Source organism: Phoxinus phoxinus, assembly GCF_949152265.1.
Source record: "Phoxinus phoxinus genome assembly, chromosome: 5".
Taxonomy (NCBI): Eukaryota; Metazoa; Chordata; class Actinopteri; order Cypriniformes; family Leuciscidae; genus Phoxinus; species Phoxinus phoxinus.
In genome coordinates this window covers 5,621,547-5,649,220 of record NC_136880.1, presented here as the reverse complement: position 1 = coordinate 5,649,220, position 27,674 = coordinate 5,621,547, and the positions used below count along the sequence as shown (strand labels likewise).

The 27,674-nt window shown below is 41.0% G+C and overlaps 2 protein-coding genes and 1 long non-coding RNA gene across 8 annotated transcripts in view; 1 reads left to right on the top strand and 2 right to left on the bottom strand.

Annotated features, from left to right (window-relative positions):
* The window catches only part of LOC306999438, a 743,560-nt gene that overhangs the window by 511,899 nt on the left and 203,987 nt on the right, over positions 1-27,674 (bottom strand). The gene's annotated exons all lie outside the window — the stretch shown is intronic.
* LOC306999434 (uncharacterized protein) overlaps positions 1-27,674 on the bottom strand; it is a 169,848-nt gene that overhangs the window by 40,456 nt on the left and 101,718 nt on the right. The window lies entirely within an intron of this gene.
* Positions 76-26,706, top strand: LOC306999159 (uncharacterized protein). Of its 4 annotated transcripts, none has more exons than XM_079613637.1 (4): positions 76-195; positions 2,464-2,704; positions 9,443-11,354; positions 26,213-26,706. In XM_079613637.1, the coding sequence occupies exons 3-4, from the start codon at positions 9,448-9,450 to the stop codon at positions 26,301-26,303; spliced, it is 1,998 nt and encodes a 665-aa protein (XP_079469763.1). In that variant the 5' UTR covers positions 76-195; positions 2,464-2,704; positions 9,443-9,447; the 3' UTR covers positions 26,304-26,706. The 4 variants fall into 4 exon arrangements, with proteins under 4 accessions (XP_079469763.1, XP_079469762.1, XP_079469764.1 ...); XM_079613636.1 differs by having other exon boundaries at positions 143-195; positions 2,469-2,704; positions 26,213-26,533; XM_079613638.1 differs by having other exon boundaries at positions 193-368; positions 26,213-26,533.

Genomic DNA, 27,674 nt, shown 5'->3' with positions numbered 1-27,674 from the left:
TATAAAAGCAACAAGATTGTATTTGAGAAGATAATTAAGTAACTTACTAAGGAATTTTTTATTATTTTTTGCAAGTGTCTTTCCGCATTGCTGTTCCACACTCCAGTTCAGTTGATGGCGGTAATGCGCCTAAAAGCTGGTTTGCCAACCGCCAATAAACAAGAAGAAGTAGTAGTCAGCGTCGAGTCTTCTGAGGTAAGGCGAGCAGTTTATGTTATTTCTCGTAATAACACGTCCATCAAACACACTTTATGCAGTTTGTTTAAGCTTATTTCTGTATTGGTTTCATCGGGCACAGCGCTAACGTTACTTGTGCGTCTTTTCTGGCGTCTTCCAACTGAAATATTTAGTGCAGCAGCCGCGAACATGTGAGGAATATATGTTGAGTTCATTGAGACTGAGCGATTTTGTGTGATTGTTTCGATGTTTCATAGTGAGAAGTTGAACTGTTACTGAATGTCATGTCAAAAGTCAGAGTTTGAGATCTGTGAGGGCAATTGATGGGAAGAGACACGTGAGACACTTTAATAACACATAAATAATATAGAAAATTATTTGATACAGTTAAAAGTTGTTTGTGGTAACGTTACTTTTTATTTTATAAAGGTTTTATTATCATTGTTAGTTACAAAACGGTAACTAGTGGTTGTTGAAAAGGAGTGTCTTTGTTTTTGTGTTATTGATGTTTTACACAATGTTGTAATATTGTGAGAAATAACAGTATTTTCTTTCAGTAGAGCACTTTTATAGATTTTTATATATCCTCACTCAAATAACTTCGTTGGGGTTAGTAGGATAATGTATGTAATATTATAGTATAATAAATTGAGATGATCTGCTCGTCAATATTAAAAGAGCTGCTGAAAAAACTCTTATTTCACATCAATATTTCCTGTTTTCATCTTATTATGCTGATGTCTCCTGTAAATTTACAGCTCATTTAATTTGTCAACAGACAAATTTATTTCTGTTTAGGCTTTCAACTGTTTTTCTTACTATTATTTATATTTATAAGAATTGACATTACATTTACTTGTATTCAATTCTATATTTCTTGATTTCTGACTGTATTTATACTGAATAATATTAGGATTAGCAATAAAAAGAATTTATGAATTAGCATAATTTACTTTACGATAAATAGATAGACAGATATTAACACTTAGAAGTAGGAATGGACAATAACTCAATATCAATATATATATCGCTATATATTTTTTCAATAACAGTGATAGTTATTTTAAACACATCCCGGTATACATTACAGGCATGGGCTTCGTTTCCGTTTTCATTTTTACTGCGTGATAAATATAAGCAGCACGGTACAGCGGTTCATATTTTCATTGTCTCCAAATTGACCGTTCACAAAGACCCGCCCCCTTTAGTTACTGTTGCTATGTCCGACAAGCTACGCCACTCTCACACCACACCATGTTCTCATGCAGTGAACAACACATCGTGGAGCAGAGAGGACACGGACAACACACTGACAGACAGGACAGACCAGGTTACTTTTGATATGAAACAAAGTCTCAACTTTCAAATTTGGCAATTTTGTCAAAAAATGTAAAGAAATACCATTTTGTGGCTATTTAATGTGTCTGACAGAATGCTGTGTCGCCATTTATAGCATCAAATAAACATGAATGAACATCAGAAGGAATGTTGTTAACCGCGGAAAGACGTCAGTACACCATTTTTCAAGTTCAAATCCTCCAACGTTAATCCACTAAGTTAACTCTCTTGACTGCTTTTTCTGACAAAAATGGCGGATTTGGCAAATGGGGTTATTATGTGCAAACAGCTGGAAACTATATTTGTGCAGTGTGCACAAAGCTAGTGACATAAACACGCACATCAACCCTATCACTTGTTTAGCGTTCATGTAAACACTACATTCATATTAATCAATCAAAATGAATTCAGGGTGTCATCAACACTCAATGTCCCTCAGCAACATGTGCTTTTGTTGTTGCTCACTTTTTTTTTGGTTTGTTTTCTGCAGCAACTTTGAGCACTTTTCATATTCTTTATCCTGGATGAAATCTATATAATATAATCAACCTATGTTAGCCTATGGCTTAAAGTTAAAGATATTAATAAGTTGAGTTATGTTTATTTGACAGTGATTTCACATTTCTTGTATGAAGGCTAAATACAAATAAAATATTAACAATAATTTATTTGTACCATTTTTATCTCTAAAATATTATATAGTTTTATAGGAGGTGGTTTCAGAGACTTGGCAAATTAATTTTTCAGAAGTTTGTACAGACATTAATTTTGGGCATTCTCTGCAGTTGAGGCTTTTATATTGTTCATATCGATCTCGGAATTATCACATCGACCGAAATTAAGAAATATGTTGTGATATCAATTTTGCCCATATCGTCCAGCCCTATTTAGAAGCATAATTTATTCTAAAATCAAACGCAGTAACTGATATATTTTTGATTTTGGCAGATCAGCTCCTCCCACACTAGGATTCATCATCAGTGAAGCTCCTCCCACATCAATCACATCATCAGTGAAGCTCCTCCCATATCAATCACATCATCAGTGAAGCTCCTCCCACAGTAATTCCCCAATATTTCCTGGAATATTGCCATCAGCCTACAAGTGAAGACGAGCATCATACCATCAGGAAAAGCTGAAATCTGCGTTTATTAAAGAAGTAGAACTGAAGATACCGAAGAACAAAGAGGTTGGTGTTTATTCTTAATTCAATCATGTTGCTGAAAAACATTCATGTTATAAAGCTTCAAAAACTTCATCACATTTAGGTAAATAGGCTAGTTAAACTATCAAATGGTACAAATTGTTCAACGAATGGTCTGTAAAGAGAGGTTTATATTTAATTGTTAACATCACGTCAAACTAAACATTATTTTATTTAAATGACATTTAACGAAAAATGTTATTTAAGTTACCTTTAAAAAAAAAAAAGTCACCATTTCTGAACAAGCTTACGATTAGGGGAATATACACAACAAGCTTACAATTAGGGCTGGGCGATATATCGCATGACATTGTTAGGCGCATCCAGGGCCGGCTCTAGCCCTTTGGTTGCCCTAGGCGAGATTGAGTTTTGCGCCCCCGTAATGTAACGGCAACCCTAGAGGGAGCCCGAGCCCTAGAGATGCGCGGATGGGCTATTATTTCATCCGCAACGCAACCGCATCACAAAACTCATCATCCGTCCGCCATCCATCCGCACCAACATTTTTGACCAATGTTCAAAACCGCACCGCCCGCCATCCGCTGATTGGGCGATGCAAGGCGCTGCTGATGACAGCCGCGAGACTAGAAAGCTCTTACCTCAGAATATCAGTAGTGAACTCCGTCTCCGATCGGCGCACAGGGACAAAAATAAGCAAATAGCCTAAATTAAACGCACTTCGGCAAACCTGACCTTATCTGATAGGCTACTGTACAATATTTTCATTGTAGCCTAATCGAAAACGCATTTTGGCACATCATTTCAACATGCTGCTATTTAGCCTACTACTAATAAATGCCTATTTCACTTTATTTTTTAGCAAATAGACAGAAAGCTCGAATAAAATAACATGTCATTTACATTAGGCAAACTGTCACATCACGCGCTGTGCATAGGGCACCAAAAAATAGCGTAATGAAAAATCATTAATTATAATGCCGATATTATTTCAGTATAGAAATGCAGACATCCCAAGTCTCCCGGAAGTCTCCTGGGAGTCACCCGCATATTGACAGCGGCTCATTGATGCCCACGAATTAGTTAAAATCTCTCGGAATCTAGAGCGAGCGCGCCCGCGAGACAGAGACTGTGCTCCAAACCACGTAGCGTGTGCACGGCAGAGAGGGGGAGAGAGCAAGAGACCGCGCGCGCGCGTGCCTCATGAAGGGCATGTAATATCATTCCCCTATTTTCTTTTTTTCGATGTAGGTTTGGTCAGATAACAATATTTAACAATGTATACATATATTTTTAATTTGATTGGTTCAACCGCCCGCCACCCGCCCGAATTTAATTAAAATATCATTTTTTCGTCACGTCATCCGCCCGATCATCGGCGCGCCCCCAACACATTCAAACTATAGTTTGCCTATAGCAATCGCCGGCCCTGGGCGCATCTCGTCAGTAAAGCCGGTTCCTTGATTAGTAGTAAATCACCATCACCTGCTTTCAGATGCAGCGGCATTTACTACACAGAGCCGTAGTTAACTGACAAGCTGAGGCATATCGCATTAATTATCGCAGGCGATACGTCCGCGATATGGCTCAGCTTGCCAGTGACTTACGGCTCTGTGTAGTAAATGCCGCTGCATCTGAAAGCAGGTGATGGTGATTTACTACTAATCAAGGAACCGGCTTTACTGACGAGATGCGCCTAACAATGTCATGCGATATATCGCCCAGCCCTACTTACAATATATGTTAAAGTTTTCTTTTATTTGAAAACATTAAACAGTTGGCCTGTGTGTTTACAAAAAATATAAAGAACAAAAGCATTTAAGCTTAGCAGCGCGAATGGAAAAAAAAAAGCCTAATAAAGCAGACATCGCAAGATATCGTAGAGAACATACTCTCGAGTCCGCATGATTGTGTTTATATTGTTTCACGTTTATGTTGAGAAGAACAATATCTACATTAAGTTTCTAACAGCACTTTCCGTTTTCTGTTCTTAAACCTCTCCCTCAACGAAACTTAAAGGAAGAACATGTCTCAAAATCATTTTGCTATTAGATAAGTTATCATCTCGCGCTACAGCTGCGCTGACCTGCAGTCGTGATGCAGTGATGTGGACAGCTGTCTTTCCTCAGTCACTGCTGTTTGTATTTCATGTGATTTCTCATTGTGTTGATATTATAACTCATATTAATTAGTTCATTTGATAAAAAGTAATTCCATTTCGAGGCAGACGACGACATTATGTGATCAAATACAAACAACTTGTTAAACACGCGACACCCAGTGGATTTAGTTCCAACTGCGAGTGCTTGGGATTTATCATGGATTCACTGCATTTATGGCCAGCAAAGCAACGTCGTAAAATTCGAATAGTATTTTTTTTTTTTCTAATAATAATTACAGATTGAATATTCGTACACAACCCTATTCAAAAGCGTGAAATTTTGCACCCTTTGTTTGAACATTTTATTTTACGGGCCTTTCTGAAAAAACATTCCAATGCCCTATCATATGGGAAGGCCTCAGGACAGGGTCCATTGATGGAGATCCTCAAGCAGGCAGCCAGGTGTTCTCCTTGAAGCTGGTTTCGGCAAAAAAAATTTTTTTACCACAAAATTCACTAAAATAAATAAAATGTATAATTATTTGTTGTGCTTATAGGGGTGGGCGATATGGCAAAAATATCATATCACGATTTTTTTTTCAGGAAAATCACGATTTTATCACAATTCTCTTTCATGTTGGTTTTACTATTTTGCCAGTGACTGAGCATTACAGACAAACTAATGAGGCCAGCTATTCGCTACTTCTCCTGCTGTACTGGCTGAGTAAAACCTCCGGTGGCTCATTACTGCCACACTTTGGTCACCGCATATTTAAAATATGCACAAAATGAGCCGCTTACGGCAAATAAAAGTTATATAGCAACTAATCGAAGACTAAATTAGTTGACAACTATTTTAATAATCGATTAAATCGATTAGTTGTTTCAACTCTACTACACAACATGATATACAAATGAAATAAACAGTGTTTTATTTTTTCAGCTACAGTAGGTGTATTTAACAGTAGCATCCAAGAAAGAAATTAAATGAACAAATATAAAAATTACACTACATAGACATCACTGTATAAATTATGCATTGATTCTTATTAAAGCTACTTTTAAAGTTCTCACTCAAGAGCAGTGAGTGATTTTCTCTTTGAGTTTTGTTGTGCATACCTGTCATTTCCAAGGTGTTTGATTTTTCACTTTACCTCCTCATGCTCATGTTGAAGTCAGCAGGACTATACCTAAAAAAAAAGAAAAAAAAAAGAAGCTGTGAACATGCTGATATCAAGAGAAACTAGGGCTGCACGATTTTGGGAATACATTTTAGATTTGTTCTGGTTAAAATTGCTTTTTAGAATTTATAAAATACACACACACACACACATATATATATAAAATGAACACCAGGTTTGTTGTGCCTTGTAGACATACGTGCAGGGCTGCATAAAATAATAACATAGTAGGCTATAGCAGGCATCGTTAACAAGGAACACTTCAGTAACACTACACTAGAGAAAAATATATTTAATATCATGTTACTTCAAATGTTTACATCGATATGACGTTACATCGATATGACGTTATGAAATGAGATTGGAGTAAAAACATGAAGCCTATGTTTGGTGCGTTTTGCAGATCGACACTAATTTTTAAATCGCGTCCGATATGCATAAATATATTTTTTCTCATACTAATTACACATGTACGTTTGTTTGTGTAGAAAGCATTCGGAAACGTCAACAGATGAGCGCAGCAGCGCACAGAGCAACAAGGCTCTTAACACAGGCGCGCATGCACGTGTTTCGTTGTCACGGCTACAAATTTCCGCACACAGGAAGACAGATGTTATGGTAATATTTTACATGTATTTTAATCACAAAAACGAACGTTTGCATCAAGTGAAAGCATCAGGCACATTGGCTACCTACATAATAAGCTGTTTTAAATGTAAAATGTTCAATGCCGCGCTGATGTGGGCTCGGGTCGGGTATCTATCCTCTATTTCAAACACACAGCGCGACTGAGAACATTCACTGAAGCATCGAGCAACAGTTCGACTGCAATGTGAAGTTTATGCAACAATACTAACTAATATAATTCAGAATTATTTCTTACCTTAAAATCTTTCTTGTCTTCAAATCGCGTTCTTCTTCTTCTGATGTAAATCCAATAATCTCACAGCGTGTCTTCCAAACTCGACGAACAGCAGAGGATTGATGAAGTTCGGTGCATTGTTTTTGAGGTAATGGGCGCGTCCGCGCGACGCATGGGCGATTTGCATCTCTATATGTTTTGCGCGTGTGGGTGTGGTCACATTAAAACTAATGAGCAAGGGTTTGAGAAACTGGATATCTTGTTGGTTTTATACAAATTACTTAAACAGAGAATATTTGTTTTCGTTTTGAATCAGATAATTTTAAACTACACACTTAAATGTTTATAAAGATATAGAGCTCATAAATGTGTGAATAGTATTCGCTGAGTTTTGTTTATGTTTAGAGACGTCCTCAAGAAAAAAAAAGTTCACGAGACGGAGAGGCAGAAAGCACACCCTGTTTAATTTCTTTATTTTACAAAAGCACGTTTTGTTTTGATTGTAAGTGGACACATACAAAAGTAGACATCTCACAGATTCTTTTTTCTTATTTATTAAGTCTGTATGACCATACATGGCGGAGTATTTTAAGTCTATGTTGCTGCTATGTAAAAAAAAAAAAAAAAACAGCAAAACGCGCCCGCACGCTTGCCGACCCCAGAGGGTTAAGTGGCTTTAAGTACCATGTACTTGCATAGAAAAATAAGTAAAATGTACTTATTGTGTTCATGTTGTATTGTAAAACACTTTTGCTGCTATTGCGGTGTGATACGGGTAAGGTTAGGGACAGGTGTGCTGGTATGGGTAATTGTAAGGGTGGGTTAAGGTGTAAGGGAAGGGTCAACAGTGTAATTACAAATGTAATTACATACATTCAGGCCTGATAGCGCTCCGGCAGACGTGTCTGTGAAAAAAGAAAAGAAAAAAAAAAATCAGTGTCCCGTGATAATTCCCAAGATCTGAGAGGCGCTTTCACTAAACCACACCAGTAAGCCTACTTCAGCCGGGCTGATTTTGGCCAATCAGATTTTCAGCAGTCACTCCACGTGCAAATTTGTTTTGTGTTTCCCACACTAGCAGCGCGAAACGTAGCCAAAGTCATGGATGTATTTTTTTAGTCTATGGTTCGTACAAGGTGCTTAAAGCACTTGAATTTGACTTTTTAAAATTTAAATCCCGTGAAACCCTTGAAAACAGCCATATATTTTAAGAGGTACTTGAAAAGTGCTTGAATTATTAAAAACAGGGATGCATCGATACCCAGCAACAACCGATAGGCCTATATTGATAATGCATAAGTTCTATCATTAAATAGGCTAATGCTTGATTATCATAATATAATCCTTGATTGACTGATTTTAATAGTGTACATATATTTTAAAAGCTGTGCCATTTTAAATTAAGCTGATTTGGTGAATTTTTTTATAAATCATTTAAAAGTTATGTGCTGGGAGCTCACCATTCATGTGAGAGGTCTCCTATTCAGAGAATAATTACGTCCTGTCCTGTAATAAGGTCCTGTGTCCTGAAAGTTCAAGGGCAACGTTTTTGCACTTCTGTTAATGTGTAGAAGATAATGTTCACAGAATTAAATGTGACATTTGAAGTGAGTTAAGCAGTCTTATTTTCCTCATTTTTTGTAATGCCTTTGAATAATATGGGTGGCATGAATCGCAATGCTGTATCGCAATATGTTAAGAATCGCAATAATTTTGAATCGTGGCCCAAATATAGCAATACTATAGCAATACATTTTTGCCAATTCCCACCCCTACTAACAAGCCTATGTATAGTTTTATTTATTAAAACCCATATAAAAATTCATCAAGTTGGTTTTTACAAATGTTTTACATTTATTCCAAAATAATAACTAAAGGCAAATAATATGTATTTAACCGATACATCTTATTTGTGAACTAATGTACAGCTATTTTTTTTAATAGTCAACTTATTTTCATCAGTCCTCAAGGTTGTTCACACTATCTATAGTTAATTTCCCCAAGCAAAAAAACAGTCATCATGTTTTCAGGCCATTTCAAGTATGATTTTGACATGAGTTGTTTACTTACTTTTTAATTAGTCTTTCCATTAACGCCATGTCTTCAGTCAGACCGATGAGAACGTGCACGAATACAAGAGGTGGGATTTATCACAAAAACCAAGAATAACTGATCATATACAATCACAGCGCGATGGAGGTCTTGCATGACATTCCCCCAATTTCTTTAATTCTCAATTACCTCCCATCAACCCCAGCCCACGCTTTATAGGGTCTGTTAACTCAATGGGCTCAGGGGAGGCTACAGAGATGCGTCCTGCTGTAACTCCACCTGCTGATGTCGCAGTTACTTATTAAAAACAAGTGAATTTTACACTTTTTAATGTCCATTTTTTTTATATTTGTGTGTTTATTTTTTGTAATATCTGTTATTTTCTCATCTAGTTTTTTTGAGGAGACACTGCCTCACTTGCCTCCTCAGAGGAAACGCCCCGATCATAAAATTTTATAGCAGTTGTCTACTTTGTTACTTCAAGGCTCACTTTTATGTCCTTTCACTTCATGATCCTCTTTTTGAATTGTTTTGATGTACTGAAAAGGAAATTTTCTCTTTAATTTCAGACCTGATGGAAGAGAACGAGGAGAGTGAAGTGGAGCAGGAACATCAGGCCAAACCTGAAGAAAAACAGTTGAGTCGATCAAAGACTAAAAAGACATTTTTAAAGAAAACGAGCGCCAAGAAATCTATTACCTGCAGTCAGTGTGGGAAGAGTTTTTCAAGGAAATATAATCTAGAGATTCACATGAGGATCCACAGAGGAGAGAAACCGTTCTTTTGTGATCAGTGTGGGAATAGTTTCTCAAGGAAATGTGCTCTAAAGCTTCACATGAGGATCCACACAGGAGAGAAGCCGTTCACATGTGATCAGTGCGGGAAGAGATTCTCATACAAAGAATGTCTTGAAATTCACAAAAGAGTTCATACCAGAGAGAAGCCGTTCATGTGTGATAAGTGTGAAAAGAGATTCGCCACCAAACAATATCTTCATACTCACATGAAAATTCATACTGGTGAGAAGCCATACACATGTGATCAATGTGGCAAAAGTTTCGCAGAAAAAACAGGTCTTACGGGGCACATGAGGATCCACACTGGAGTGAAGCCGCATGTATGCGAACAATGTGGAAACTGTTTCACAAAGAAACAATATCTTAATGCTCACATTAAAGTTCATACTGGAGAGAAGCCGTTTAAGTGTGATCAATGTGGGAAGAGTTTCACCCGATCAAGTTCCCTTAAAGAACACATGAGGATCCACAGAGGAGAGAAGCCGTTCACTTGTGATCAGTGTGGGAATAGTTTCTCAAGGAAATGTGCTCTAAAGCTTCACATGAGGATCCACACAGGAGAGAAGCCGTTCACATGTGATCAGTGTGGGAAGAGATTCCCAAAAAAACAAGGTCTTGAAATTCACACAAGAGTTCATACCAGAGAGAAGCCGTTCAAGTGTGATCAGTGTGAAAAGAGATTCCCTTACAAACAATATCTTCATGTTCACATGAGAATTCATACTGGAGAGAAGCCGTACACATGTGATCAATGTGGGAAGAGTTTCACACAAAAAACAGGTCTTACAGGGCACATGAGTATCCACACTGGAGTGAAGCCGCATGTATGTGAACAATGTGGAAAATATTTTCCACACAAGCGAAATCTTGATGCTCACATACAAATTCATACTGGAGAGAAGCCGTTTAAGTGTGAGCAATGTGGGAAGAGTTTCATCCGATCAAGGGTCCTTAAAGAACACATGATGATCCACAGAGGAGAGAAACCGTTCACTTGTGATCAATGTGGGATGAGTTTCAGACGCGAAAATAGTCGAGAGATTCACATGAGAGTTCACACTGGAGAAAAGCCGTATGTATGCGATTTGTGTGGGAAGGGTTTCATCCGACCAGGAAACCTTAAGAGTCACATGAAAATGCACACCGGAGAGAAGCCGTTCACGTGTGATAAGTGTAAAAAGAGATTCACACTCAAAAACAATCTTGATGTTCACATGAGGATCCACACCGGAGAGAAGCCGTTCACATGTGATCAGTGCGGCAAAAAATTTCTTAGGGCGTCAGTCCTGAAGGCACACCTGACAGTTCATACGAAGGAGAAGCCACATTCATGTTCTGTGTGTGGAAAGAGTTTCTCACTGCGGCAATCTTTACAAAAACATGAGAAAATACACTCTGGTGTGAGAGCTTATATGTGCTTTGAGTGTGAGAAGACTTTTGTTTCAGCAAGCAGTTTAAAACAGCACCAGAGAATTCACACTGGAGAAAAACCTTACAAGTGTTCACACTGTGACAAGAGATTCAGTCAGTCAGCAAATCTGAAAACACATGAGAAGATCCACAGCAGAGAGAAGCTGCACAAGTGTGATCAGTGCGGAAAGAGTTTCACTATTAAAAGTCACCTAAAGCTACACATGAGGATCCATGAGGTGGAGAAACCACATCAGCGCAGTCTGAGATCACGGTTAGTAGTTCATCTTTATGTGCTGAGCAAACAAATTCTCTTACGTGTAAGTTAGGGACAGACAAATCACCCTGTAGCCCAAGACTGGTCGCCCACTGAAGCTAAGCAGTGTCGAGTCTGGTCAGAACCTGGATGAAAGACTCCTGTTAACCCTCTGGGGTCTAAGGGGTCTTTGGGGTCCCTTGAGATGTTCTGACATGCCCTTACATTTGTGCGTTTTTCAGTTACTTATAAACATATTAATGGCAAAGGTGTCGTTACACTCTATTTAGCACAAACAGGGCTACCATAATATGTGAGCAACATGTATATACATGTTTGTATTTTTGAAAGAATAATGTTTATGCAAGGTTATTCAAAAAATTTAAGTGTGAAATAAGGCCACAAAACACACTAAATATGTGTTCACAATACTTTTGACTAATGGATGTTGTCGTCTAGAGTTTTTCCTTCAAAATGATCTGAAAATCACCCTGCCTAATCATTCACATAAAACAATAGCCTACATTGTGACACAAGAAAGAATGTGAAAAAAAAAAATATATATTTCAAAGTTAAGGATTCATTAGTTTGATATAGCCTAACGTTACATTGGAACAAACACTATAACATCTTAGTTGATGAGTTTATTTTTGACAAAACATGTTATATATTTAACATATGAGCAGAAACTGGCTAACAAAAGCTTATTTGATGTCTATTTTAGAGTAAAAACGTTATAATCTATCCAAAACTAGTCAACGAAATGTTGTCTTTCATATTTTGTCTGTAACAGCAGCGCGCCTCTGTGCCGTTTATTCATTCACACATAGAAACACGATTCAAATCCTCAGCTGTATCCATTGCTCCTCGAAGTGAAACCAGCACTTCTGAGGTAAATATCCCAGGATTATTCCTCACAGCCTCGCAAGACGACATAGTACATTCATCTGATTAAACTTGATGTGTTTTATCGAGTTGGTGAGGGTGTTGACACGTTTTGCATGTAATGCCTCAGACCACTTCCGTTTAAATAGCGCGCGCTCTCCATGGGTGTGGTCACATTAGCAGAATGAGCTGCGATAATGACTGACATCTCTCTTTTTATATAGATTACATGAACAGAGAATGTTTGTTTTAGTTTTGAATTAGATAATTTAAAAGTACACTTAAATTATTATAAAGATATATTGCTCATGCCTGGGTGAATGGTATTTGCTGAGTTTTGTTTAAGTTTAGAGACGTGCACCAGAAAAAAAAGTTCACGAGACGGAGCGGCAGAAAGACCACCCTGTCTATTTTCTTTATTTTACAAAAGCACAACGTTTTGTTTTGATTGTAAGTGGACACATACAAAAGTAAACATCTCACAGATGATTGTTTCATATTTCTTAAGTCTGTATGACCATAAATGACGGAGTATTTTAAAGGACAAGTTCGGTATTTTACGCTTAAAGCCCTGTTTACAGATCGTATCTGATGAAATAGAACGGTTAAGATTAAACTTTGGACACATGCTCCTGTCCCGAGAATTTTAGGTTTATATCGCTTTCCCCCCTCACCCCCACAATGGTTGTCTATGTGCACTGGCAGATTCCTTCCTAAAACACATTAAACTTTCGTTTACAAAGACGTGAAACTCACCGAGTGGTCAGGGGTGTTCACTGATATGATCCCAAAAAAAATCGCTGAAAAAGATGCTTTCCAACAGGTTATATCGTAGTTTTTGTCCAACTCCATGACTTGTATTGAATGTGCTGTGTGAGGTACGATATTCCTCCGCCGCTTCTTCTTCTGCTTCTTCTGTGTATTCAATGAAATGCCAGCGGTTTGCTTGCAATTGGCAAAGGTGCATTATCGCCACCAACTGGTGTCTATTATTCAAGCTCTCAACGGAAGAATCTGGGTGTGACGCGTTCGGCAAAATAGGTCCACAAAAGCTAAATAAACCTAAAATTCTCGGGACAGGAGCATGTGTCCAAATTTTAATCTTAACCGTTCTATTTCATCAGATACGGTCTGTAAACAGGGCTTTAAGTGTAAAATACCGAACTTGTCCTTTAAGTCTACTTTGCTGCTATGTGGAAAAAAATAGAGCAAATCGCGCCGGCGTGATTGCTGACCCCAGAGGGTTAAAATTGGGCTGCTGTTGGAAGAGGTTTTAGTGAGGTCAGCAGGGGGCGCTGCTCACCCTGTGGTCTGTGTGGGTCCTAACGGCTCAGTATATTGACCGGGACATCATACTGAAACTGTGTTTATTTGTGCTATATCTTGTAGTTAGATTATTTATTTTTTCCCCCTTTTTTTTATTTGACAGTAGTCTTTTTATTTTCTTCCTGAACATAGTACATACTTTACCGTACCGAAATGTGAACCTAAAACCGTGATACAAACCGAACGGTGAGCAATGTGAACCGTTACACCCGTAGTGCCGACGGATAGTGTCATGCGCCGCTAAAACTTGTGCCATGTGCTGACGGATAGTGTCATGCGCCGCTAAAACTTGTGCCATGTGCTGACGGATAGTGTCATGCGCCGCTATAACTTGTGCCATGTGCCGACAGATTGATTCAAGTACCACTAAAACTTGTGCTATGTGCCGACGGATAGTGTCATGTGCCACTAAAACTTGTGCTATGTTCCAACGGATTGATTCATGTGCCACTAAAGCATGTGCCGACGGATTGTGTCGTGTGCCAATAAGCTTGTGCCATGTGCCGATGGATTGTCATACGCCACTAAGCTTGTGCCATGTGCCATCGGATTGATTCATGTGCTACTAAAGCTTGTGCCATGTGCCGTCGGATTGTCATGTGCCACTAAAGCTTGTGCCATGTGCCGAAGGATTGTCATGTGCCACCAAGCTTGTGCCATGTGCCGACGGATTGTCATGTGCCACTAAAGCTTGTGCCATGTGCCAACGGATTGTGACGTGTGCCAATAAGCTTGTGCCATGTGCCGATGGATTGTCATGTGCCACTAAGCTTGTGCCATGTGCCGTCGGATTGATTCATGTGCCACTAAAGCTTGTGCCATGTGCCGTTGGATTGATTCATGTGCCACTAAAGCTTGTGCCATGTGCAGACGGATTTATTCATGTGCCACTAAGCTTGTGCCTAAAGTTTGTTGAGCGGCAGTGGCTCAGTGGTTCATGTAGGTTATATACAAACCGGTAGGTTGGTGGTTCAAGCCCCAGTTCCACCTGACCAAGTGTCCCGACAAGCTGGATGGCGCCTTGCATGGCTGACACCGCCGTCGATGTATGAGTGGGTGAATGTGAGGCAACATGTAAAGCGCTTTGGTGGCCAAAGCGCTATATAAATGCAGTCCATTTACCATTTGTGCCATGTGCCGACAGATTGATTCATGTGCCGACGGATTGATTCATGTGCCACTAAAACTTGTGCCATGTGCCGACAGATTGTGCCATGTGCCGAAGGATTGTCATGTGCCACCAAGCTTGTGCCATGTGCCGACGGATTGTCATGTGCCACTAAAGCTTGTGCCATGTGCCAACGGATTGTGACGTGTGCCAATAAGCTTGTGCCATGTGCCGATGGATTGTCATGTGCCACTAAGCTTGTGCCATGTGCCGTCGGATTGATTCATGTGCCACTAAAGCTTGTGCCATGTGCCGTTGGATTGATTCATGTGCCACTAAAGCTTGTGCCATGTGCAGACGGATTTATTCATGTGCCACTAAGCTTGTGCCTAAAGTTTGTTGAGCGGCAGTGGCTCAGTGGTTCATGTAGGTTATATACAAACCGGTAGGTTGGTGGTTCAAGCCCCAGTTCCACCTGACCAAATGTCCCGACAAGCTGGATGGCGCCTTGCATGGCTGACACCGCCGTCGATGTATGAGTGGGTGAATGTGAGGCAACATGTAAAGCGCTTTGGTGGCCAAAGCGCTATATAAATGCAGTCCATTTACCATTTGTGCCATGTGCCGACAGATTGATTCATGTGCCGACGGATTGATTCATGTGCCACTAAAACTTGTGCCATGTGCCGACAGATTGTGCCATGTGCTGATGGATTGTGTCATGTGCCTCTAAAGCTTGTGCCATGTGCCGACAGATTGTCATGTGCCTCTAAAACTCGTGCCATGTGTTGATGGATTGATTCATGTGCCACTAAAGCTTGTGCTATGTGCCGACGGATTGATTTATGTTCCACTAAAACTTGTGCCATGTGCCGACAGATTGTCATGTGCCACTAAATCTCGTGCCATGTGCTGACGGATTGATTCATGTTCCACTAAAACTTGTGCCATGTGCCGACAGATTGTCATGTGCCAATAAATCTTGTGCCGTGCTGACGGATTGATTCATGTTCCACTAAAACTTGTGCCATGTGCCGACAGATTGTCATGTGCCTCTAAAACTCGTGCCATGTGCTGATGGATTGATTCATGTGCCACTAAAGCTTGTGCTATGTGCCGACGGATTGATTCATGTTCCACTAAAACTTGTGCCATGTGCCGACAGATTGTCATGTGCTGATGGATTGATTCATGTGCCACTAAAACTCGTGCCATGTGCTGATGGATTGATTCATGTTCCACTAAAAATCGTGCCATGTGCCGACGGATTGTCATGTGCCACTAAAACTTGTTCCATGTGCCGACAGATTGTCATGTGCCACTAAAATTCGTGCTGATGGATTGATTCATGTTCCACTAAATCTCGTGCCATGTGCTTATGGATTGATTCATGTTCCACTAAATCTCGTGCCATGTGCTTATGGATTGATTCATGTGCCACTAAAGCTTGTGCTATGTGCCGACAGATTGTCATGTGCCACTAAAACTCGTGCCATGTGCTGATGGATTGATTCATGTGCCACTAAATCTCGTGCCATGTGCCACTAAAACTCGGGGAGGATTCAATCTCCTAGCAAAGAAACTAACAACCAGATCGTTCCTACTAAGTGATCGGCCAAGCGTTGGATTGACGAACGCTGCTATAGCCGCCACGTAAACTTTGAGCGTGAATGGGGTCCTACCCTTATCCAGCAGCTCCTGTAGGAAGGAGAGAATCTCCATTTCCCTCACTGCAGGGGTGATACACCCCGGGCTGAGCCACCAGCCAGAGAACACAGACCATTTAGAGGAATAGAGCCGTCTAGTGGACGGGGCTCTAGCCTGCTCGATCGTGTCTAATACTCCTTTTGGGAGGTTAGCGGGTACCCGTTGATGGCCCACACATGTAGGGACCAAAACTCCGGGCGAGCATGCAAAATTGAGCCCCTGGCCTGAGAGAGGAGGTCCCTCCTCACTGGTATCGGCCATGGAGCAGTGCTCGTCAGCTGCATCAGTACTGGAAACCATGCTTGGTTTGTCCAGAACGGAGCCACGAGTAGCACTGAGCATCCACTTTTCCTGATTCGCTCCAATACCTGAGTGTGAGAAAGTGAACTTCACTTCTCACTGTTGCGCACCCCCGCAGTGACTGTGAATGGCGTTACCCGCGAGAGCGGGAGAGACTCTGGACTGTTGTACACATGCACATACACCTATACATCCTTGATAAAAGAAATTATACATTGTGCAGGCTAACTGTGTTTAAGGGAAGGCTGGCGCGGGGCTAGGCGCCATTAACGCATTCGCGTTCATTTGTATGTAGCACGGTTAGTCCGTAATATGATTCACAACAGGAAAAACTCATTTGTCACTGCTTATGACTTCATACTTTACCACCTCCATGATATAGTGCGGTACCCACTAGTTCATGTTCCAATTTACTCCCTATTTCTGTCTAAAATTCCTGTTTACTTCATACATATTGCCACTCACGCATTTCCTGCTTCCCGGTCCGGTTCGACTGCTCGTATACGGATGCGCGCGCCGCTATAGGGGCAGTATTTCTCCGCGTCCCACGGCAGAGGGTGCAGAGCATGGTTCACAGGGGAGTTTGTTTGTAGTAATGTCTTGTATGTTTACGTATGGTGTGAGTAGGTGGTGGAAATGTTATATATGTAGTTTGTGATATGTTGATTTCATAAGAACCTGATATTATGTTTATTTTCTTCTTAGTTTATAGCTTATTTATGGCCTTAGGCTAAAGATAATACCCTGATGGTTGGTATGGTCCAATTAGCCCAGGATGCTTTGGCCTACTTAAGAGGGCCTCATTGTGCATTACAGGAGAGTGAGGGTAGGTACTAGCTTGCTGTGAGGCTATGTACTAAGTGTTTGCTGTATTTTTGGGAGAAAGCTAGAAACGTTGTACTTCTTTAATTTATTTCTTTATTTTGTTTTCTTGACTTTTGAGTTAAATATATAAATAAACTTTATTCTATTTTTTTGGAACAATTGAGCTCTGGTAAGCGTCCTTTTCCACCTCCACCATCTAACGCCAGTGAGCCTACACATCCCAGTACTTGGGGTGACACTCGGTACCTCACACTGAGGTAGAAGCGAGACAGGAGGAAAAGGATAGAGCGGGCAGCGGGGCCACACGTGGGCCAGCGCGTTCTTGCTCTTTGAGAAAAATTTCAGACAATGAGCGTTTTCCTGAGATGCAAACAGGTCTATTTTTGCTCTGCTGAATGTCCTCCACAGCAGTTGTACTGTCTGTGGGTGTAGACCATTCTCCCGTAGGAACATTGTTCCGTGAGAGTCTGTCTGGGCCGATATTCAGGTGCCCAGGCACGTGTAATGCTCTCAGCGAGTGCAGGTTTTTGCTGGGCCCAAACCAAGAGGTGTTCCGTTAACCTGTAAAGGTTTCGGGATTTGACACCGCCCTGGTGATTTATGTAGGCCACTACTGACATGTTGTCCGAACAGACCAGGACATGATGTCCTTTTATCCGGGGACAAAAGCGCCTCAGCGCAAAGTTCACTGCCAACATTTCCAGGCAGTTTATGTGTGGTAGCCTGTCCAGTTCTGACCACTGGCCAAAGAACGGTCTGCCTTCGAGCAACGCTCCCCAGCCTGAGGTGGATGCATCCGTAGACACCACCTTCACGCTCGAGGAAGTCCCCAGGCTTACACCTGACTGGTACCAGTCTGTCGCACTCCATGGTATCAGAGCTGACACGCATTCCTGATCGACCTTGAGGCGACAAAGACCGTAACCCAATGCTCGGCGCGGCACTCGTGCTTTCAGCCAGAACTGCAGCGGGCGCATGCTCAGCAGACCCAGCTGTAGTACTGATGATGCTGAGGCCATGAGACCCAGCATCCTCTGAAACTTCCTGAGCGGAACTATGGAGCCACTGCGGAAGGATGCTATCATGTGCAGAATACTCAGTCTGCGCTGTGATGACAGCTGTGCTGTAATAGACAGCGAGTCCAGTTCTGTGCCCAGAAAAGATATTTTCTGACTGGGAGAAAGATATTTTCTGAACTTTTTGCCCAGTTGACTCTGAGACCTAAAAACTCGAGGCGATCGAGTAATATGGTCCTGTGCTGTACAAGCTCTGATCGCGATTGGGCTAGAATCAGTCAATCGTCCAAGTAATTCAGAATTCGTACGCCTCAGAGTCTCAGGGGTGCCAGCGCCGCGTCCATGCACACTGTAATCGTACGAGGTGCTAGAGATAGGACGAACGGGAGGACTGTATACTGATACACCTGGCCCTCGAATGCGAATCTCAAGAATCGCCTGTGACGTGACACAATTTGTATTTGGAAATACGCGTCTTTCAGATCTATTGCCATAAACCAGTCCCCTCGGCGAATCTGCGCAAGGATTTTTCTGGTCGTGAGCATTCTGAACTTGCGCTTCACAAGCACTTTGTTCAGCTGCCTCAGATCTAAAATGGACCCCTTCGCTCTGAGCTTGAGATAAAGGCTTTATGGCCCCTTTGCTCAATAGCTTCGCTGTTTCGGCTCGAAGTAGATGTGCTACTTCTGTTTTTACCGTAGTTTCGACCCTCGCCGTGTAACGGTGGGGGCGTCGCGAGAACTGTAGCGAATAGCCTCTTTTTATAATGTTCAGCACCCACTCTGAAACCCCGGGAAGTTTTTCCCACGCATTCGCATGAGTAACTAGGGGTTGAATTAAATCTGGGCCCTGGTCGCAAAATGGCGGCAACACGAGAGCAACCGTATGCTGTAACATGGACGCCGTGTTTGCATCGTTTGAGGCGGGGGGCGCGCTTAATCGAGCGGGAGTTGAGAGAGAGTGCGCGGGGCGAGCCCCGTAGGGCTCATCATGTCTGGGAATAAATGTGGGTGCTTGATAGCGGGCACATTTATAGCACTGGGAGTACTGTCTATTAGAACTGACTGACCGTGCGTTGGTTTAGTTTTTACAGAAACCGTGGGACATGCAGTGTGTAGTGATTGTGGGCACTGAATAGCGGGCACGCTCACTACATGTGATGCACAATCGACATGAGTCGATTTTATGTGTGCAAACCCTGTATTGTGTAGGGCTGTGCTTGTGTGTACGAATGGGCACTGAGTTGTGGGCATTACAGTTACACATATTACACCATCGGCCGTGGCCGGGACACCAGAAATGACACTCTTTTTCAGATTTATCTGGGTCGCCGTGAAAACGGCGTTTGTGTGCAGGCAAACGGGCCGTGATGCCGGTTTGTTGACTGCTGAATACACTGGCACGGTCGCGTGTGTTAGAACTGTGCGAGCGAAAATCTTTGTTGGAAATCCAGCCGCAGTGGGACTTGAACACCGTCTTTTTCCTAGGCGGGCTAGGAAGGCGCGGAGGCCTCGGGCTTGAGTACAATCTTTTGCCGAGGCCCACGCAGCGGGGGGCGGCGTCCAGCTGAGCGAGAGCGCTGTCTCGGGTCTTTCCTTCACGCCATTTTCGTTCATTCCTTCACGCCATTTCCTTCATCAAGTTGCTCCTTAGGTCCTTTCATCTTGTTCCATAAATCAAAATGCAATAGTGTAGGTGGCCCCTGTATCTACAAGCGCTTTCCCAGTGCAGTTCCTCACAATTAAGGGGACAACTAACTGTTTAAGAGCTACAGGGCCCATTCTCTTGTCCTGTCAGTTACTAGTTGGATTTTTCTTTTCAAGTCGTTGAGCATCATAAGCAGATAATGCACCTCGTTGATGACTACGACCCTGTGGTTCTTTACCATCCCGGGCTGCTGTGGCGCGGTGGCGGGCTGCTGAGTGCGAGCAGGCTGCTGTTTAGGGCGACCTGTCGCAGAGCTGGAGCACTTGGGCAGAAAGTGTCTCATGGCTTGCGACGTTTTCTGTACCTCGGCGAATCGGCCCGCGAAATCCTTGACAGACGATCCAAAGAGGCCAGCAGTCAAAACGGCAGCGCCGAGGAACGCAGCGCGCTCTGACTCCGCCATTTCAGAGAGCGTCAGCCAAAGATGTCTCTCTGCCACGGTAACGGAGGCCCTATGGCATGTGCAGCGGATTTTGTGGCGCGAAGAGCGAGGTCTGTGTTGCTCCGTAAATCCGGCACGCGGATCGCTTCCGGGCCTTCCTCGTTGAGCTTCTGGTGAAGGTTGGCCTGGTGAATTTGCAACACCGCCATCGTGTGCAACGCCGCGGGCAGCGGGCGGAGGTGCAGCTTCAGCGAATGAAGCCAGGCGAGTCCGCAGAGTCACCATAGGCAACACGTCACAGTGATGGCAGCCACCATCGGCGAGAGCTAAAGCTGCGTGGTCCTCACCCAGGCAGGAAACACAAAGCACGTGGTGGTCCCCGTCGCTGAGTGGGGCTCTACACGAGCCACAGGAAGTGCAAGGCATCTTTAGAAAGACGCTCGCCTCTTTTAGTGCGGAAAAAATGTGTGACGCAGCGGCGAAAACACAAACAAAACACACACATTTGAAAGGATATAATTCCACACCGGATAGCGATGCAGGGAACGGCATCTGAAGGCGGCGAGATGTCGACCAGCGACTTTAGTAGAGAAGGCACGTCCTGCAGTGATGCTTCTCGACGGCTGTGGTGGCTTCCTATCAGGATCCAGCGATGCGGGAGCTTCGCTGAAATGAATAAAATCAGATTATTAACAGCCGTGCTCGGATATTTATAGGCCTAGGCCACGCCTGTTCTGGCGGGACGTGACGCAGAGGGCGCGAAGCGTCACATAGGGCCTGCTTTTGCCGCCGAGCAGCCAATAGACGCGCAAGCTGTTCCGCCTAAGGCTGTATGCTGCTGCAAAGCGTTTTACATTATTACAAAATTAGGATTCATTTTTTAGGCTTCAATATCTTGAGAAAGAACCATTCCCGTAGCGTCTTTGACGCAGTATGAGAGAACTCTCGTAAGAGAACTCGTGCCATGTGCGACAGATTTTCATGTGCCACTAAAACTCGTGCCATGAGCTGATGGATTGATTCATGTGCCACTAAAGCTTGTGCTATGTGCCGACAGATTGTCATGTGCCACTAAAACTCGTGCCATGAGCTGATGGATTGATTCATGTGCCACTAAAACTTGTGTGCAAAAAAGATTTGTTGGTTGATTGGTATCTATTAACCCGTGTTCAAGCAACATGAATATGATTTTCACATGTGATGTGGTCTGTTGTGTGTTTTGACTCCCGCTTGTTAGGGTGTAGAGCCCAACAGGTGGTTGGAATTTAAAAGGCTGGTTTTCCCGCTTCAGGGCAGTGAGGAGTGACGAGTACATTATGTAGTCCAGTGGTTGTCCAGACACCCTTGGCACAACTTTAAAGGTAAACTCCGGGCAATTTTTAAGTTAATCTTGATCGTTATACCTTTTGTGAGTACTGTCTATAGAAAAAAAACTAACCGGATTGGTGCTTGCAACACGTAGCTGCTACCGCTAATGCCCAGAGCTCCACTCAGCTCAAACGGCAGTTATGGGGCATATTCATAAAGAGTGTTTTTGTGCCTCTTAACAGACACAAAATGCAATTAAAATGTCTGTCCAACATGAACAGGGTCCTTACATGACAACAAGATGCGTTTAGCAACTAAGCCATTGTTTAAATTCACCTAAATATGTGTGTTTTAAACAGCTAGCTGTAGTCTCGCGCTGAAGTCCTGTGGGAACTCAGTTGTAGCCGGAAAAATGTAAAAAGAAGAGTGCAGGTGGAGGAGCGTCATGTGTGTGAAGAGTGATGATCGGAGTTGCTCACAAATGAAGAATAAATGGTTTGTAACATAACTATGGAGGATATAGAAGATTTTGAACGCATGGCAGAGGCTTTTGAGTTTGATGGTCGTCCTTATTTATTTGAACCCGAGTATACAGACGAAGAACTAGCCTCACACTCTTCAGTCAACAATACCTTTTCCCGGCTACAATGGGAGTTCCCACGGGACTTCAGCGCGAGACTACAGCTAGCCTTCTAAAACACGATTTTGTAGGGGTGGGAATCACCAGAGGCACCACGATACGATATTATCCCGATACTTAGGTCACGATACGATATTATTGCGATTTTAAACATATTGCGATATATTGCAATTTATTACCTTTTTCCAACTTCAAATTATGTCCGCAAAGGAAAACTGTCAACATCTGTTTGTTCATGTCACATAAATTTTATTGCCGCAAAATGTGATTGTCAAGCGGACTAACTAACAAACACTTACATGAACCTGTGGTAAATGTTTCATACACCTGGCAAACTGAACTGTTTGCATTTAAGGTGGACTAGACTGTAATACAAACAGGTATGCACTGCTGTGTTACTACAGGTATTGATGAGATGCAACAACGCCCGCAATTGTTATATGTAACGCCTGTTATTTGCAACAACGCCCGCAAGTTTAAGATAAGGAAAAAACGTCTGTGACCACTGCGTCACAGACGGAGCTTTGCAAAAGGATATGAACGGGCCGGATAGCACAGCTGGAACGGCGTCTGAAGGCGGCGTGGGGAGAGACTCCTAGCCGGCTTCTCCAGTCCTGCAGTCCCGCTGAGTGCTTGTTCGATGGGGGGGAATTTTTGTGAGATGAAAATGAGATGAGCCCTCATGTTGGTGGTATTCCCAGAGTATTTTATTTTCATTCGACACTCCTTGCAAATCCCGTGTTTCATATCCATCCCAGTTGCCCCTCCTTGTTAAAAAATCAACAGTCAACCCGACAGTCAACCCGACAGTCACCCCGCTGACCTCACCAGAAAACAAACAGCACCATCTAGTGAACTGAATGAGCAATTGCAAATGATTTTTAGCATTCTACTACCAAAGTTAAATTCTCATGTGTAATTTAAATAATAAAAGATCGATGCTTGGCGCCGTGTATCGATACAGTATTGCGATAAATATTGTGATACTATGCTGTATCGATTTTTTTTTTCCCCACCCCTACTATTTAGGTGAATTTAACCCTCTGGGAACCGCAAACGCGCCGGCGCGTTTTGTTCGTTTTTTTTTTACATAGCAGCAAAATAGACATAAAATACTCATACAGACTTAAGAAATATGAAAAAATAAGCTGTTAAATGTTTACTTTTTTACGTGTCCACTTACAATCGAAATCCAACATTCTGCTTTTGTAAAATAAAGAAAATAAACAGGGTGTGCTTTCTGCCTCTCCGTCTCCGTGAACTTTTTTCTAGTGCAGGTCTGTAAACTTAAACAAAACTCAGCGAATACTATTCACCCAGGCATGAGCAATATATATAATAATTTAAGTGTGTACTTTTAAATGATCTAATTCAAAACTAAAACAAATATTCTCTGTTTATGTAATCTATATAAAAAGAGCGAGTTCTCATTTCAGCTCATTATAGCTCTTTGTCTTTTAATGTGACCACGCCCACGGAGAGCGTGCGCTATTCAAACGCAAATGATCTTAGGCAATACATGCAAACCGGCCACATCAGCTCGATAAAACACACCAAGTTTAATCAGATGAATGTACTGTCATCTTGCGAGGCTATGAGGAGGAATAATCCTAAGAAGTGCTGGTTTCACTTCGAGGAGCAATGGATCCAGTTGAGGATTAGAAGTAAGTTGTTTATTCTTATATGCTTTGTTGTAATCGCGATATGAAATAGTGTCTGTAAAGCACAAAAAGACTGTTTAAATATGAATAGCGTTTCTGTGTGTGATGAATGAACGGCATATATGCGCACTGTTACTAGTTGTGACTAATTTTGGATAGACTATAAGGTTTTTACTGTAAAATAGACATCAAATAAGCTTTTTTAGCTAGTTTCTGCTCATATGTTATGATAATAAACTCATAAACTATAGATATTATAGTGTTTGTTCCAATGTAACGTTAGGCTATATCAAACTAATGAATCCTTAACTTTGAAATATGTATGATACTTTAAAAAAAGAAAGTACACTTGAAATATTGTTAAAATTGTAATTGTTGTTGATTTACATGTGAACACTTTTTAATAAAATAGCAAAAAATATATTTACAAGGTAGATGTAAAATAATCTTTATAGGTCAATATAAGCCTTCTCATTAAATTATTTATTATTGTTTTTTATTAGTGACACATCTGGGCAAAGGATGTATTCCAAAACTTTCTGAAAATACAGTATGAGAATTAACTGCAGAATTACTAGAAATGTTTACCTTGAATATTATACAATTTGCATGTATAAAAAATTTGTTGAAAAAAAAAAGAAAAGTTTCCAAATCAAACTTTGAACCAATTCTGTAGAATGGCCCATATAGCCTATTTGAACAAGATTTCTTTTCAGGTATGACTGACTTTAATTTATATTTGGATTATATATAGATAGGCTATATATTTATTTATTTTGTCCTCACATTCTTTTTTGTGTGACACACCTGAATGAAAGGCTCATTATGCGGGGTCATTAAGCGGGCCATTGTCTTCTCAGGTGTGAACCACTCACTATACATGATGTTGTTGGATCGTCGACGCCCCTGCGCATATTGCCTTCCCAAACAAAATGTTTTACAAAATGTAAATCAATGTATTGTTTTATGTGAGTGATTAGGCAGGATGATTTTCAGATCATTTTGAAGGAAAACTCTAGGCGACAACTTCCATTACTCAAAAGTATTGTGAACACATGTAGTATTTTGTGGCGTTATTTCAGACACTTTAATTTTTTGTTTTTTGAATAACCATGCATAAACATTATTCTCTCAAAAATACAAAAAAATATATTTGCATACATGTTGCTCACATATTGTGGTAGCCCTGTTGGTGATAAATAGTGTAATTACATATTTGCCATTAATAGGTTTATAAGCAACTGAAAAAAGCACAAATGTCAGGGCATGTCAGAACATCTCAAGGACCCCAAAAACACCTTGGTCCCCAGAGGGTTAAACAATGGCTAAGTTGCTAAACTCATCTTGTTGTCATGTAAGGACCCTGTTCATGTTGGACAGACATTTTAATTGCATTTTGTGTCTGTTAAGAGGCACAAAAACACTCTTAATGAATATGCCCCATAACTGCCGTTTGAGCTGAGTGGAGCTCTGGGCATTAGCGGTAGCAGCTCCGTGTTCAAGCACCAGTCCGTTTTTTTTTTCTATAGACAGTACTCACAAAGGTATAACAATCAAGATTAACTTAAAAATTGCCCGGAGTTCTCCTTTTAAGCAATGGCCCTGAACGGTGGGTTAATGTCAACATTGTGACAATGCTGTAACAACCTTCACCACACAACGTAGTTAAAGCAACCTTTTGGCCATGTTGTTAAAACGCTGTTAGAAGGTCAGGTAGTTGTGGCAACGTTCTGTGTTTGTTGGGTTGTGCCGAGTAGGAAACGATGCAATTGCTTAGAGATTACATGTCAAGCCTGCGCCATCTAGAGTTTCATGACCAATCTAGTGATTTATAACACAAATCATCTTCATGACATTAAAATAGATCATAATCGTGCACAGCAGTTGTCGACCAGATTTGATGGGATTAAAAATCCTATTAATCTCATCAGTGATCTTGACTTTAAGCTTCACTTTTTACTTCACATTTGTCTCCCATTTGAAATCTCACATTATTTAATGTTTCTTTTAGACCTGATGGACGTGAACAAGGAAGGAAAAACAGAAGCCAAAAATCCCATGAGATTCACACTGGGAAGAAGCGGCTCGGGCTTTCGCGCTGAAATCACATCCATCTCATTCTGCAGACAGTTTATTCAAATCTGTGATTCATCCTGGACTAGTTTTGTCAGGATAGATGATGATCAAACCTGTTCCTTGTCTGAGAAGTAATGTTAGACCTTCAGCAAAATGTTTTTCAGTTTATACTAATGCCTTTTGGGCCTGCTCATTGTTCAATTAAAATGAATTAATTGCAAAACTATTGCATTAAACTATTTTTTTCTGTGCTTTTTCCCTTACTAAGAATTATTTACTGTGCATTGGATATTAATAATAATATCATTTCATTTTTAGTCATGTAATTCACATTCATGTCCCATAATATATACAGCAGTGATCCTGTGCCCTTTCTCTTGGTTTGGCAGCCGTCTCCTTACTCAACTCAACTCAACTCAACTTTTATTTGTAAAGCACTTTCAAAACCATTAAAATGGACCAAAGTGCTGTCCATGAGCATTAATAAGTTACACAAAAATTACAATAGCTCTAAAAGACACACTAAAAGACACACTAAAATACACACTAAAAGACATGACACCATTAAATCAAACATAAAATCACTCGCAGTTCTCAGACCCATTCAAACGTCATAAGCTTGATGGAATAAGTAAGTCTTCAAGTCCTTTTTAAAAGTATCTATGCTTGGCAAGGATTTCAAAGATAGCGGCATAGATATCCTTAAGATATCTATGCATCGCCATTGCTCTGCAAACATATTATTGAACTTGTTATCTGTGTCAAAGAACAAGCAGAAAATATGCTAAATATTTACAGCAAAACAAATTGTCAAATAGGAGTTTCTGCAAATTCACAGGGTTGGGAGGGCTACTTTGTAACTGGAACGGAATAAATGTTTAAATTACTTAAATGTTAAAAAAAGTATTCAGTAACGTAATCCAAGTACCACAATATGAAAGTAATGTAATCTGATTACTTTTGGATTACTTCAAGGTCACATATATAAATAAAGTCAAGCAAGAAGAAATATATATATATTTTTTAAACTTTTATTTATTAAGAACTTGGTCCGGTGTAAAATATTAGCAAAATATAAACTATTTAAGAAACTGTCATATAGCTGTAAGTAACTATGTTGTAGCTTAAAACCTATTAAAACTAAACAATCATGTCTCATTTCCACATCTTGGGAACACACATTCCTGAATATATATTTATGTAAAGGGATATACAGACATCTAGTGGCTACGGTATGGTATTACTGAATATTTTTGTTTTATTTTTAACTTGCATGTAGAAGGAAAAATAAAAACACAACATTTAAAATTTCTACACAATCTTTTTTATTTTATTTTTTACTTTATTGTGAATGCACACAAAAGAAGAAAAGAACATGAACATTGTCCTGAGACTAG